Raw genomic sequence first — 13,053 nt, 5'->3', positions numbered from 1 at the left:
GATAGACACACTCATACACGTAAGTCTGGGTCAAGAAGACCAATAGATAAAAAGATTATGGATCCAGTTAGGGAAGGCCCAGTTCAGAGAAAGACACTTCTTAATAGTGTTCTCTCGCATATATAACTAACAAAGCTTCTTTATAAAGTTACATAAACTCTCATCGTTCTTGTCTCTCTTACTTTAGTTGGCTATTTTACAAAACTCAGCTACATTAAGAAGTTGAATCTTTTTGTTTCCTTGTCTCATCGGTGATTCGGTGGGACCAGTGATTGCTTCTCTGCGAGCTCCCTCACCTGCAACAGAATCTCCATAGGAATGTGCATCGACCCATGTTTCTTGAAACTTCCCTGCAACCACATATTCACAACTAAGCATATCCAGGCCTTGTTGGCAAAGGACAATGCAGCACAAGCTACATGAATATATATATATAGAGAGAGAGAGGTACCATGCTGTTTGAGGGATTCTGAGCAAAGCTTGCTCTCAGGAGATTTCGCCATTTATCCTACAAAACAACAAGATGAGACTATAAAACAAAGCCTGCATTTATAGGATCATGTCAAGAGGGTTAAACAATTGTAATTACTTACCTTGAGATCTACAGAGGTACGGTGTGAATAAGATGAGAAGGAAAGCTTTTTGATTTCAGACCACTTCCCAGCTCCATACTTGGATACACCTTCTACCAACGTTGTAACCTCAGACAGCGTCCAAGCTCTATGATGCTTCCTTCTAAGTCCACCTCCTTGCATCGTTGGCGCGCTAGTGTTATTATAGTCATCCGAGCTATTTCCAGATGAGTCTACGTGATCTAGCTCCATGTCTTGATCAACCTCAGTGAGTACATGCACCTCCTCGTTGTTGTTGTTGTGACTTGTAGCAAACTGCATTTGCAAAAACAAAGAATGCAATGAGAAACTGGACAACGAGACTAAAGACACTGGATGGATAGAACCAAAAATAAAAAGAAGTATGTCTTACTTCTATCTGGATTGGTCCAGAAGCTGACTTAACCACTGAACCTGGGCTCACAACCTCACTGTTCAACAGGTTATTCTCTACTGCACTAGCTTTTGCTTCCAAGCAACTGGTATGACATTCCTACACAAGTGTTGCATTTATCCTTAATCAAATTCCAACCAAATAACAGGCGCAGAAGTCATTTAATTATTTTGTCCATAGTTTCTGTATTGAGAAGAAATGAGTAACCAAAGAGACATACCATAAGAGCCATAACGTTCTCCCTTGGACGGCTTCTCCGGACATGAGAAACATAAGGAACCTCAACCTCAGATCCACCAAGGGGCACCACCCTGGTGACGGTAACTCTCTTCCCTGATGAGACGCTCACAGACCTGACCTCAGATTTTTCAGATAGCCTCTGATGCTTTGAAGGAAACAACACCGACTTGTCAGTTATCTGTTTTTCATCCGTTTCTGAGAGTTCCTCAATGTATCTTCGTGTAGGTTTCCTAACTCTTTTTGCAGCCCTCTCTTCACCGGATAAATCTTCAGCACTACTAGATGGTGCTTCTTTCAGGCTAGTAGCTCTTACATCATCACCTACATCATTGGCTTTGTGTTGACTTCCAACTAGCTTGTTATCTTTAATTGTCAGGTCAGTGGTTGGTACATCAAAGGACTTGGTAAGTCCCATTGTAATCCTCCTTTTCAGCCACGTCTTGTCCTTAACAGTCGTCTCTCGTCCAAACGTAGCTCTGAATGTTTCTTGCAGTGCTTTAATAGGCAAGTTATTCAAGCAGATCTCACCTCTAACTAAAGAAAAATCAGGTTTTCCAGCAGCAGGAGGCAATGCAGTTTCTTTTGGACTAGATGCTGCGTCTGAGCATGGTTCAACAGTATTAGAATCGCATCCTTTCTGAACATCTGATGAGAAAGGAAGGGGCTCATGGTCATGGTGGACTTGATCCTCGTCGAACATGTTGTTTTCATTACAACACCGGATGTTGGCATCTGGAGGAGTAGAAACCATGACAAGCCTATCATCCTGTTCTACCTTTTGCAACAACTCCTCGCCATACTGCAAAAATCCCAAAGTTGGAGTAAGGTCATCTAACATCTGATAGAGTTCTTATAAAATTTCAAACACACAAAAAAAATCATTTAAAATCAGAAATAATGTTGTAGAAAACTAATATTCTGTTTTAAATATTTGTGAAAGGGAACTAACATCAGATTGAGAACTCACCTGGTCTGTAGATGGTTCTACATTGTCAGACCGCAGTAAACCTAAATTGATAACTGAGTCAAATAAAATAAAAAAAAGGGTTATCAACAACATGTAAGCAAACAATAACTTAATCTAGACGGAAAATTGAGAGAGACATATGCATATGTGGGGGGCCTACATTACTAAAGACTTAAGCATATTCATTATATACAATTGCATTCTCTACCATAGAAACAAAATGTTACTCAAGAAAGGAGCACTGAATAGAGAAACAAACAAACGTAGGATTTTAAACAAAAGCGGTTCTAACATGTAAACAATGCTCAGAAGACTCAGAACCAAACCTTGAGAAGTTTCTTGGGCTGGAAGGTAGTCAAAAGTCAGACAAGCATGCGTATCGGTCTCATTGACCTCCAAAATTTCTTCATCAGTTGCAGGGACTAGTCTCCCATCTCCTGCAACCTAAGCCATTTCCATAAACACAACTAAAATAAGATTGGGAAAGGAGATTTTACAATTTCAAGAAAGAAAACCCCTATAAGAATTTGTCTTATTTCCTCTTCTAACTAACTAGGGAGACGCTTATACAAGCAAAGCCACAAACGAAAAGGAGACGATTCGTGTGAACCATACCCGGACAAGTTTGTAGGCAACAGGATTCCCAATCTGATTTGTTGAGGAAAAAGGCGTCTGAGCACTGACATCAAACATCTCCCTGCAGTCCTCAACAGTTCCAACCACAGTAGTCCCCATAGATAAATCAAACTCCAAACGCACAGCCCTGATATCCAAAACATGATATCATGCTCTCAAAGGTGTGAGACAGAACAGAAACAATCCAGATGCAACAGAGAGATTTATATAATATGTATGTCTAAACAGATCAACTATCTTTTAAAAAAAAAAGCTGCATTACAAACTTTCACACCAATGACCAAAACCAAAACAGATTCTCTCTTTCAAGGAGAAAGTATCTGTCTGTCTTCTAACACAAATATAAGGCCTTTGAATAGAAAGTATCAATCTTTATCAACAAGAAACCACGAAATCAAAGCTTGAATGAAAACACAAACACAAATTCAATGCTTACCACTACCAGAAAGAAAAACTGAGTTAGTCTGCAGAAGAAATCGATGGAAGACAGATTAGAGTTTACTCGAATTCATCCCTAACAATTCGATTGGTTTGCAGAGGAGAAGCTTCTTGTGGATTTATTAAAAGCAAAAGGGCAAAAGAAAATCCTTTGGTTGGCTCGCTTTCGGCTTTTCTAGTTAACAAAAAAAAGTCCGGATTCGAAACCGTTTTTATTAACTCAAATCAAATCTTTTATTTTTGGTGATTTGGAATCCGTATATACGCTTCTGTGATGAGTTTAATGACTTCACGCAGTTTTGTCCGATTTTGCCACGTCAGTAAATAGCTGGATAACGCCAAAACAGAATGAACTACGTTCCGTTGTGGTTCACGTGTACAAGAACACCGTGTCGTCTGTTATATCTAGATCAGGCTTTCGCGCCGTCTAGGAGTTTAGGAAACTAGATGGAGTATGTTTGTTAAGTTCTACATAATTTGTCTTTTTACAAACTAAAAATCAATGGTTTATTGTATAAACAATTGTTGCTTAAGTATGTCTTTGATCCTTCTGAGACCTCAGTGCGGACATGTAACAATGATCTTTTGCAGCTGCATGCCTGCATCTATGAATATAATTTGAATGTACTGAGTGGTGGACCTGGTTTCTCCTGCAACAATGGAAACTTGAAAAGACTAAACACAAACCCATCAGGAGGTAACCACTAGATAATCAACATTATTAAGAACTTGATACTAGAACAAACCGAGACTTACCTAGTTATCTACTCCATATACTTAGCATTTGAATGTGTTTGAATTAGGAAGAGTCACCATCAATGTGATTTAATTCAACCTAAGCAGCTATCAAGCATCAAACCTAATAAATGGGATTTTAGACTGTAATCTAAAACGTGCAATTGAACAGCGTGTGCTATTTTTGGCAAAAGAAGTCTCATGGAAAAGCTTGAGTAGTTGAGATGGAAGTGCTTGCTTTTCAAGACAAGACAGAGAATCAATGATAAAGGACAACATGTGTGAACAATATAAGGAGCTTCCCAACTCCCAAGAACTTGGACAATAGAGAGTTCAGAGAGACTATTAAAACTCCATTTTTAAATGTAAGGCACTGTCGTCTCTGTATCCTCCTATACCATGAAATCTAGTGTAAGGAATAGAGTAGAGATGGATCAATGCTAATTGACTAAGCAACATAAAAGGTCACATTAAGAAACCATTTCACATAAAAGAAGATCCTATCCATAGGGAGGTTGAATCAACATGTAAATGGATTATTAATAGGCCCACATAATACCAAAATGACGTTTGTGATAAGGTTTGCTAAATGAAAGGTATTGAAGCTGAACACCTGGCAAAGAGAGAAATTGATGATAATCTTAGCAAAACCTCTTTCTCTTCTAGAGGGGTACACGGAAAACAGTTGATGAGATTACAGTTGTAACGTGAGGACGAAACCTCTTATCTTTGCAACTGCTGCAGACATGGCTCTACCTTCGTCTCTCCTCACTCAAGGAGGATCTTCTTTACTATTTTCTTCTTCGAATCAAGTCACAGAACCTAACTGTCGACTTGTGGTTACATCTGGAAAACGCTCTCTTGTTCGTTGCTTGGCTAAGAAGAAAATCAGTTTTGTGGATCAAATCCTCGATTACATCGAAGGTACGTTTATATTTATCTGATCCTTTTGTTTAGTTTTCATGGAAGCATGACTTTTTGAATCAGTTTGGTACGTGTGTGTTTTTGATGTTTTTAAGGAGGTCCTAAGCTTAGGAAATGGTATGGAGCGCCTGACCTTTTGCCTAAGGATGGATCTTCAAGTGGAGACGACGATGAAGCAGAGGAACAAGAAGAAGACAATGGTGATGGAGACAAAGACACTGTTTTTGTAACGGACGGAGACAGTGATGTTGGTCAGGTGTGTGTGTGTTTTTACACGCTTTCATATATTTTTCATACATTTGCATGCAACAAGAAATGAAACTGAGAAAGTGTTAACTTCTAGCTGATGTAGATGATTATACTGCAACTGATTGTGAAAGGAACTCGTGTTAAAGCACTTGTGAAGGACAAACGAAAGGCTATGGAAGCCTTTGGAGCTTATGTTGAGGTTTGGTTCTCACTGAATTAATACATACACTCCTGAACTGTGTCTCTGTTTTGTTTCTCTCACATTCTCAAATTATAATGAAGTTGACGTCTGGAGATGCAAGTGACGAGCGTTTCTTAAAGAAGGCCTTTAGAGGCGTTGGTGCAATCATATCCCCAACTGTATATGCTTTTAACCCTAAACCCCCCCTTCCATCAATTCCTTGAATCACCAGTTCTGCATTGATCTAAACCATATTAAGCATGATGCCATTGTCAGGAGGGTTTCTTATCAAATGTGAAGAGTTTAAAAGGTGTAAAACATGTAGTTCTCTTGTCTCAGGTAAGGATGCATCTCTCTGCATGGTTCCAATCAAGTAGACTTGATTTATTATTATATTATTGTGGAGGATCATGGTTTAATGAAGCTGCAGTTGTCTGTTTATGAAAGCAGCGGTGGAATCGAAGCTATGATGAATAGCAAAGCGAAAAAACTGGCTGAGGGAGATGAAAAAGCAGTTATATCTTCCAATGTCCCTTATACAATCATAAGAACAGGAAAGCTTGAGAACAGTCCTGGAGGGAACCAAGGGTTCAACTTTATCACGGTAAAAGTCTGAATCTTATAACTGATAAAATTGAGAATCATATGCTGAACTTCACCGCTTGTTGTTTAAAACAACGTTTTGGTGGGTGACACAGGGTGCTGCAGCCAGCGGTAGCTTAAGCAAGGAAGACGCTGCACGTATATGTATTGAAGCACTAAGCGTTATACCACCAACAGGATTGGTATTTGAGGTACATAACATTCTGATACTGCTTTCAATATAAAGAAGCAATTGTTACTGATCAGGCTTTTGATTGTGTTAGGTTTCAACTGGAGAGGAGGCTGTTTCTGACTGGGAAGGACAGTTGATGAAACTGATGCAGAGACAGAGTCAAGACAAGTAAAAAACTTTTGAAGTTGAGATGAACAGAACAGAACAGTAGAGTTCATCATCATTGTTTATATCTAAAAAAACATCATTCTTCCAGCATACTTGATATGGGGACTCTTAATACATTTTTTTCCTCCTATTGTTCTAATGAAAGTATTGTTTTCTTTTTCTGTAAGAAAAGCATGAGATCTTACCAAGGTATGAGGGCCCTACTTAGCTGTTTACATCCCTTTCACTATTGTAGTTTTATAGGATATCCATCCACAAAAAAGGTTGATTGGAAACTGGATGTTGTTGATTTGAAATGAGATGTTGTGAGCCAAGTAATTTGAATATTACAAAAAAGGTGCAATACATGAAGTGGAACCAAAAGGTTGGCTAGATTCTCTTGTCCAAAAGCTAAATTAATAAAATAAACAAAAGTACAATAATGTACCTAACTGAAGTTAAAACAAGGCCTAGTTAAAACTTGAGTTATTTTCACTCTAAGGCAGTTTTGAGTTTTTTATTACAGTTTAGGGCAGTTATTGCTCCTTAGACACTTTCTTCTAACTTATTCTTCTTTTTTAACTAAAGTGTAACTTAGATACAAACATATGTGTACATGTAAATATTTAAAAATATAATATCTATATTATACACGTTAGTCCAGTGATGTACACATGTACACTACCATATTGTTGTACACATGTACATTATTATATTGTTGTACACATGTATGCCACCAACCTTTAATGTGTATATGTACACTAACATATGTACACAACTTAACAACATGTTGGACATCTAGCATGTTGGACATCAAGCATGTATCTGAAAATATAATATGTTTATTGTACACGTTAATCCTTGTCGATAGCCAAAAACATATGTGTACATGTAAATATCTGAAAATATAATATGTCTATTGTATACGTTAATATGTATATTGTACACGTTAATCCTTATCGATAGTCAAAACATAAGTTTTTAATGCATAAACATGTGTGCGTATGAAATATTTTCCGCAAATCTCGTCCCATCGATTTGTTTCAATATGTGAGCATGCTTCTATATAGAAAGATTGTTGTTTTATGTACAATGTGATTTTGAATACTCCATGTCATGTACACATGTACACAGAAGGTGATTGAAAATATGCCGTGTCATTATATATAGAAGGTGATTGAAAATATATCGTGTAAATCTAACTAACATATGTACACTAACATATGCACACAACTTTACAACATGTTGGACATCTAATATATATCACAAACATATGTATACATGTAAATATCTAAAAATATAATATTTATTTTGTACACGTTAGGTGAGTGATGTACACATGTACACTACCATATTTTTGTACACATGTACACTACTTTATTGTTGTTCACATGTACACTACACTACACATGTACACTATACATGGGAATCCGATGTACATGTGTATTGTTGTATATATGAATGGTAAAAAAGTTTGTGTACATTGTTTATTGTTGTACATGTGTACTGTTGTACAATTCGGTGTACATATTTTTTTTTGTTCGTTTAAGTCGTATATGTGTGTCTGTAGTTGTTTTTATTGTATTTTTATAGATGTATTCGTACTACAAATGGTTAGAATTTAATTTCTAAAGTTTGAGACGAAATTCAGTACCAATTTTACATTTAAAAAGTATTGGGGTTATCAAATAAATAACAAATAAATTTAGGGACCAAATCTGCAAAAATACCTAAATTAGCCATTATTGCTTCAAGCTTATCATCCATCGTTGTCCTCAACGCCTTTTTTGTTTACGTCTCCGTTGTTGTCTTTATCGCCATTTCCGTCATCGTCGTCATCTCTGTCTAACTCTCCGTCGTCTTCTTTTTTATTTTTGTGTCGTTTGTGATTATAAAATTTGAGAGATTAAATTCACAGATTTTAAGATGAAGAAGATGAGAATGTTTGAAAGAAAAAAATAAAAATAAAAGAGAGAGATGAAAGTAGGTTACGAAGATAAGAGAGACATAAATGAAAGTGGGTCCCATTATTTACAATGCAGTTCTGTTTTAATTTGGAAAACTGAACTATATGTGATAAAGTTAGAGAAAAGTGTCTCGGTAGAAGAAACTGTCTCATTATGTTATTAAAAACATAAAACTGTCTCTCAATGTAATTGTTTCTAAAATCTTCAAGCCTCTGCTGACTTTTTGACTTTAAGGATAATGCAAGCAGAAAGGGAGCAGTGATCAGCATCTTTTATTCTTTCTTTTGTTTAGATCAGATCTTCAGTACAATTCAATTCCTCTTTTTACTATCATAATTTAGTTTTGTACTTTGGAACAAGTCTAAGCTTTTGGTTACTGCAACAACAACAACAAGTAAAAAAGATCTACAAGTCAATCTAGAACCAAAGAAAGCAAAGAGCTCTACATATCATTATAGTCCCAAAGGTCTGATCAATGAAGGACATGAACTTCCTTATTTATTCTCTGCATTGAAGACATGAACTCATTACAACAGAAGCGACCCTCGTTATCTTGTTTGAAGACCCTCAAGCAATACACATTCAGATTAGCATTTGAATCTACAGAACACAGAGAGATTGATCTTCTTCTTTTTTGGTAAATAATATTTTACCCGGATCTAAATCTCTTTTGGTTGTTGGTCCCAGTGGATTCTCCTTCCGATGAAGCATCGATGGATTTGGCAAAAGAATGAGAGAGATCACCATAAAGACTAGCCACAGTTCTGATATTGTTGTTGAGCTCTCTTATCAAACCAACGTTTCTTCCCAAGTGATCTGCTTGTTTGGACTCATGGTTCTGATTGATCTCGTTGATGAGAAGCCGGTTTTGATCCAAAATGTCTTGAACCTGAACGAAGCTCTTCTGGAAACTCTGCAACACTTTCCCATCCATCTGGTATCTCTCTCCAAATCCAGAAAACACATCTCCTTCCATCCTTGATTCCATTAAGCTCAGATCTTTTGATTTGTTCTTGTTCCTGTGATTAAACAGTATATTTCAACTCTTGATCTCACACATAAGATTCCAACTTTTCCAGTAGCACAAAAGCATAGATAAATAAAATCTCTTTCTTTTTTCAGTTATGTACTTGTATATATCAATAAATCTCGGACAAAGATACCAATCAATGTTTTGTGGAAAGAGATCTATATATAGATAGAAAAAAAAAAGAGAAGAAGTAATAGCTGTTTCTATAAGTAGCCTAGAGACCATAAAACGTCTATAAATGAAGACACAGAAACCAAAAGATTCATATCTAGAATCCATAAAGCAAAGCAAAAAGAAAAAAACATTCAAAAGCTTGATTATAAAAAAGGAAAGAAAATTTTCTGTTTACTTACCTTCAAAAGCAGAAAAGAAGAAGCTCTGGTAACAGATGAAATCAAGATTATATTTTCTCGGGAAATAAAAACCAAAGAATCTTATTTCTGTCTCGAGAAAATTATATGACAATTACTGGATGCTGGGAGAGCAAATGAAAAAAGAAAAGGAATCTACTTGTCGTCTTTAAGACAAACAGTCTGAGACAGAGAGAGATTTGATAGGAATGTAATAGTATTAATAATTTTGTTCTTTTATCTTTTTTCTTCTTTTAAACTCTTTTGAACAAAGGAGATCTACTTTGCCTTGTTGGGCTGTACTTCTGCTCAGTTCGGTAGTTATTATGAGAGAGTGTTAAAGGTGTGTGTGTGTGTCAGTGCCAGGCATCTTGAGCGGATAATTACGACCCGACCCGTAACATTTATTTTATTGTTTCCAGCTTTATTTAGACTTCATTTATGGGCCAAAGCCCATATATTATATATTTAAGGCTAGGTGTCAAATTTTCAGCCCATAATTGTCAGTGTATCTCTTACAATGCTTCCAACGTAGAAAGATATCATTTTTTTGTAAGTTAAGGTTTACTCTCCAGTCTCCACACATTTGGTTAGTTACAAGAAACAAAAGTAGAATGGGATATTTATAAGAATCTTTCTTAAGCCTCTCTTGGCTGTCAAATAGTGTCTTCTAATGGTTTCTTCACATGTTGCCCTCTGGTCCACACCTACATGACAACACATCCTCTCCCTCGTATTCTCTACGTCAACTTACTCCAACTTGTGACAAAAATGCCAGCCCCTCCTTGTCTCATTCATGATTTTCAATTACCCGAAGTAAACGGGTGTCTTCTTATTACCGTGATTTACTCTCTTCTACTTACGTGAGGCACAAGTTAATAATCTACAGGAAAAAAAACTTAACCTTGATGTCTCACTCTTTGTCTGCTCTCTGTTCTTCTCAAAAACCCACCGGCTTCGACTCCTTTAACAACGCGTAATCTTCGCAGTCAGTAAATATCAATGTCTACATCATGATTAAAGATCACCAGCGAGATCCAAACGATGGGTAACAGGCAGGCAAAGAAAAGAGCCATTTTGTTTGTATCTAAAGAGTGGTCCTTTGTTTTCACATCCTCACCCCCCATAATGGTATCATCCAAAAGCTTATCTCCGTCTCTACAACGTTCACCACACAGTTCATCCCACCAGCCTCATAGCCTCTCTATATAAACACTGAAGAGAAGAGAGGAAGAATAGAGCAGCAAAAACTTAAAACCAACCAATCAATCAATCAATAAAAATGTTGCGCATTATCTTCCTCTTATCTCTCCTCTTCGCTCTATCCAATGCCTCCGTTCAAGACTTCTGTGTGGCCAACCTGAAACGCGCTGAGACCCCTGCTGGCTACCCTTGCATTCGCCCCATCCATGTCAAAGCCTCGGACTTCGTCTTCAGCCTAGGCACTCCCGGTAACACCACCAACATCATCAGCGCTGCGGTCACGCCGGGCTTCGTCGCTCAGTTCCCGGCTCTCAACGGTCTAGGCATCTCCACGGCTAGGCTTGACCTAGCACCCAAAGGTGTGATCCCAATGCACACTCACCCTGGTGCCTCTGAGGTTCTCTTCGTCCTCGACGGCTCAATCACCGCCGGGTTCATCTCCTCCGCCAACTCTGTCTACGTGCAGACGCTGAAACCGGGACAGGTCATGGTGTTCCCGCAGGGCTTGCTTCATTTCCAGATCAATGCCGGCAAAACAGCTGCTGCAGCGTTTGTCACTTTCAGCAGCGCTAGTCCTGGTCTCCAGATTCTTGACTTTGCCCTATTCGCCAACAGTCTTTCCACTGAACTCGTCTCGGCTACTACTTTCCTTGAGCCTAAAGTAATCAAGACGCTTAAGGGTGTTCTTGGTGGAACTGGCTAAAGAATAAAAAAGGACTTAGGAACAACAATGCCTGTTTGTTTTTTCTTTTCCCTTTGATGGATTCTTCTTGTCTTTGTCTGTTTTGTAATTCTTCAAAAAAACCTGTCAACATGGTTACATTGTAATGTGAGCTTTTCATTTCATATCCTTAAAGTTGGTCAGACCTTTTATATTATTATTACTAAGCATTCACCTTAGAAGAAAGAAAAAAAAAATGTTAACTATTACTCTTTTAGGACCAAGCTCTTTCTCTCCACATGGGTGTTGAGTGGTCCCATATCCTTAAAGTTCAGATCGGTCCACTGCAACTATTCTACATGATATGCACCCTCACGGACCATTAAAGAAAAAGGAGACATGATGCGTACATTCCTCCTTTTAGTCTCTTGTGTTAACTTAAGATCTATCACTGAGAATCAAAATATACTAAAAATGTATCATCAAACTTAAGAATCTATGAACTTTGATTGATATTATTACCAAAATTTCCTTTCAATGACACAACAGGTTCCAGATTGGTACCAGAGAGATCTGTCTGAAAGATTAGAGCTTTGAAGCGGCAAAAGCAAACTAATTTTTTTTTCCATTGGATTACTCAGGGGAAAAAGTAAAAAAAAAAAAGACTTAAAAACTTTACAGACAAAAGAGGGACCAAAATTGAGATGACTTAACTCCATAACTGCAAAAGATACAAACAGATCCAAAGTGAGGGGCATTTGAATCAGTGTCTGTTATCGTTGATTTTGAGGAGAAGCTGTCTTCTTTTGAGAAGCAAGAAAGCAGCAACAACTACTTGCAAAGCTGCAGCTGCACCGGCGAAGAAGAGCCCCACCGTCTTCCCCGTGTTCAGCTTCTTCTGCTTCTGCTTTTGGTTCTGGTTCCTTCTCTGCTTCCATTTCTTTCTTCGGTGGTGCTTCTCGTGCATCGCCTTGTTACCTATCCCGACCTTTACCGGAGGAGGCGGCGGCGGCGGTGGAGTTAATGATTGAAGCGGCGGAGGAGGAGAGATGGATGAAGCTTGTGGTTGTGAGTCAAATGAGATAGAAGAAGCAGATACGAGGAAGAGGAAGCAGAGAAGAAACAGAGTTAAGCTCTGTAATGATGGAGATTCCATGGATAGAAAGAAACAGAAATTTTCAAAACTTTAGCTCGTCAAAGAGTTCAAAGTCTCGGAATTGGTAAGTGGGTTTGATCAAAAAGGAATCAAGTTGAGAAGGAGAGAAAAGGAAGCAAATCTGAAGAACGTTGACGTGATTCTGTTAAAATTTGGGAAGGTGACGACGACGAGGACGACGTTTGTGATATTTTAAAAGGTCACGTGGGTCCAAACCCCACGTTTCAGTTCGGCCCGTTTGGATCTTCTTTATTATTACTATTATTTTATTGACCAGGCCCATCATCACACTTTTAGGTTCGATGAACATATATTAGTGGTGAACGTACACAATATAAACATGAAAACGATTACATAAGCCGGGGATTAACAATTCCGGAGAACAACTA

General features: G+C 37.8%; 5 protein-coding genes across 7 annotated transcripts; 2 read left to right on the top strand and 3 right to left on the bottom strand.

Annotated features, from left to right (window-relative positions):
• Window positions 1–14: 14 nt before the first annotated feature.
• Window positions 15–3,441, bottom strand: LOC108828316 (uncharacterized). 2 transcript variants are annotated; one of them, XM_056994498.1, is made up of 9 exons: window positions 3,285–3,441; window positions 2,828–2,975; window positions 2,539–2,656; window positions 2,195–2,265; window positions 1,226–2,044; window positions 985–1,104; window positions 594–887; window positions 452–508; window positions 15–350 (listed from the first exon to the last, which is right to left on the bottom strand). In XM_056994498.1, the coding sequence occupies exons 2-9, from the start codon at window positions 2,945–2,947 to the stop codon at window positions 246–248; spliced, it is 1,704 nt and encodes a 567-aa protein (XP_056850478.1). In that variant the 5' UTR covers window positions 2,948–2,975; window positions 3,285–3,441; the 3' UTR covers window positions 15–245. The 2 variants fall into 2 exon arrangements, with proteins under 2 accessions (XP_056850478.1, XP_018457467.2); XM_018601965.2 differs by having other exon boundaries at window positions 2,213–2,265; window positions 3,285–3,440.
• Window positions 3,442–4,711: 1,270 nt separating this feature from the next.
• On the top strand, window positions 4,712–6,475 carry LOC108825845 (sanguinarine reductase). Of its 2 annotated transcripts, XM_018599200.2 has the most exons (8): window positions 4,714–4,945; window positions 5,041–5,201; window positions 5,298–5,393; window positions 5,477–5,554; window positions 5,652–5,714; window positions 5,806–5,979; window positions 6,074–6,169; window positions 6,242–6,475. In XM_018599200.2, exons 1-8 carry the CDS (start codon window positions 4,768–4,770, stop codon window positions 6,320–6,322), a joined length of 927 nt encoding a protein of 308 aa, XP_018454702.1. In that variant the 5' UTR covers window positions 4,714–4,767; the 3' UTR covers window positions 6,323–6,475. The 2 variants fall into 2 exon arrangements, 1 of the variants encoding a protein (XP_018454702.1); XR_008938512.1 differs by lacking the exon at window positions 6,242–6,475 and having other exon boundaries at window positions 4,712–4,945; window positions 5,826–5,979.
• Window positions 6,476–8,682: 2,207 nt separating this feature from the next.
• On the bottom strand, window positions 8,683–9,924 carry LOC108828271 (protein ELF4-LIKE 2). Its single transcript, XM_018601906.2, has 2 exons — window positions 9,648–9,924; window positions 8,683–9,283 (listed from the first exon to the last, which is right to left on the bottom strand). Exon 2 carries the CDS (start codon window positions 9,250–9,252, stop codon window positions 8,914–8,916), a length of 339 nt encoding a protein of 112 aa, XP_018457408.1. The 5' UTR covers window positions 9,253–9,283; window positions 9,648–9,924; the 3' UTR covers window positions 8,683–8,913.
• A 941-nt stretch (window positions 9,925–10,865) lies between these two features.
• On the top strand, window positions 10,866–11,697 carry LOC108828269 (germin-like protein 1). Its single transcript, XM_018601904.2, has one exon. The coding sequence runs from the start codon at window positions 10,927–10,929 to the stop codon at window positions 11,548–11,550; it is 624 nt and encodes a 207-aa protein (XP_018457406.1). The 5' UTR covers window positions 10,866–10,926; the 3' UTR covers window positions 11,551–11,697.
• Window positions 11,698–12,001: 304 nt separating this feature from the next.
• On the bottom strand, window positions 12,002–12,836 carry LOC108828270 (uncharacterized). Its single transcript, XM_018601905.2, has one exon. The coding sequence runs from the start codon at window positions 12,662–12,664 to the stop codon at window positions 12,272–12,274; it is 393 nt and encodes a 130-aa protein (XP_018457407.1). The 5' UTR covers window positions 12,665–12,836; the 3' UTR covers window positions 12,002–12,271.
• Window positions 12,837–13,053: the final 217 nt, after the last annotated feature.

This window comes from Raphanus sativus, chromosome 9 (assembly GCF_000801105.2).
Source record: "Raphanus sativus cultivar WK10039 chromosome 9, ASM80110v3, whole genome shotgun sequence".
Classification (NCBI taxonomy): domain Eukaryota; kingdom Viridiplantae; phylum Streptophyta; class Magnoliopsida; order Brassicales; family Brassicaceae; genus Raphanus; species Raphanus sativus.
Note: the sequence above shows the minus strand (reverse complement) of the source record. Positions and strands in the feature narration are given on the sequence as shown.

Coding starts and splice junctions, on each gene's coding strand:
- LOC108828316 (XM_056994498.1), bottom strand. CDS start 2,947: ATGGGGACTACTGTGGTTGGAACTGTTGAGGACTGCAGGGAGATGTTT. Junction 2,266..2,538: donor AGCCCAAGAAACTTCTCAAG/GTTTGGTTCTGA, acceptor TATTTGACTCAG/TTATCAATTTAGGTTTACTG. Junction 351..451: donor AGAATCCCTCAAACAGCATG/GTACCTCTCTCT, acceptor ATGTGGTTGCAG/GGAAGTTTCAAGAAACATGG.
- LOC108825845 (XM_018599200.2), top strand. CDS start 4,768: ATGGCTCTACCTTCGTCTCTCCTCACTCAAGGAGGATCTTCTTTACTA. Junction 4,946..5,040: donor AATCCTCGATTACATCGAAG/GTACGTTTATAT, acceptor GATGTTTTTAAG/GAGGTCCTAAGCTTAGGAAA. Junction 5,715..5,805: donor ATGTAGTTCTCTTGTCTCAG/GTAAGGATGCAT, acceptor ATGAAGCTGCAG/TTGTCTGTTTATGAAAGCAG.
- LOC108828271 (XM_018601906.2), bottom strand. CDS start 9,252: ATGGAATCAAGGATGGAAGGAGATGTGTTTTCTGGATTTGGAGAGAGA.
- LOC108828269 (XM_018601904.2), top strand. CDS start 10,927: ATGTTGCGCATTATCTTCCTCTTATCTCTCCTCTTCGCTCTATCCAAT.
- LOC108828270 (XM_018601905.2), bottom strand. CDS start 12,664: ATGGAATCTCCATCATTACAGAGCTTAACTCTGTTTCTTCTCTGCTTC.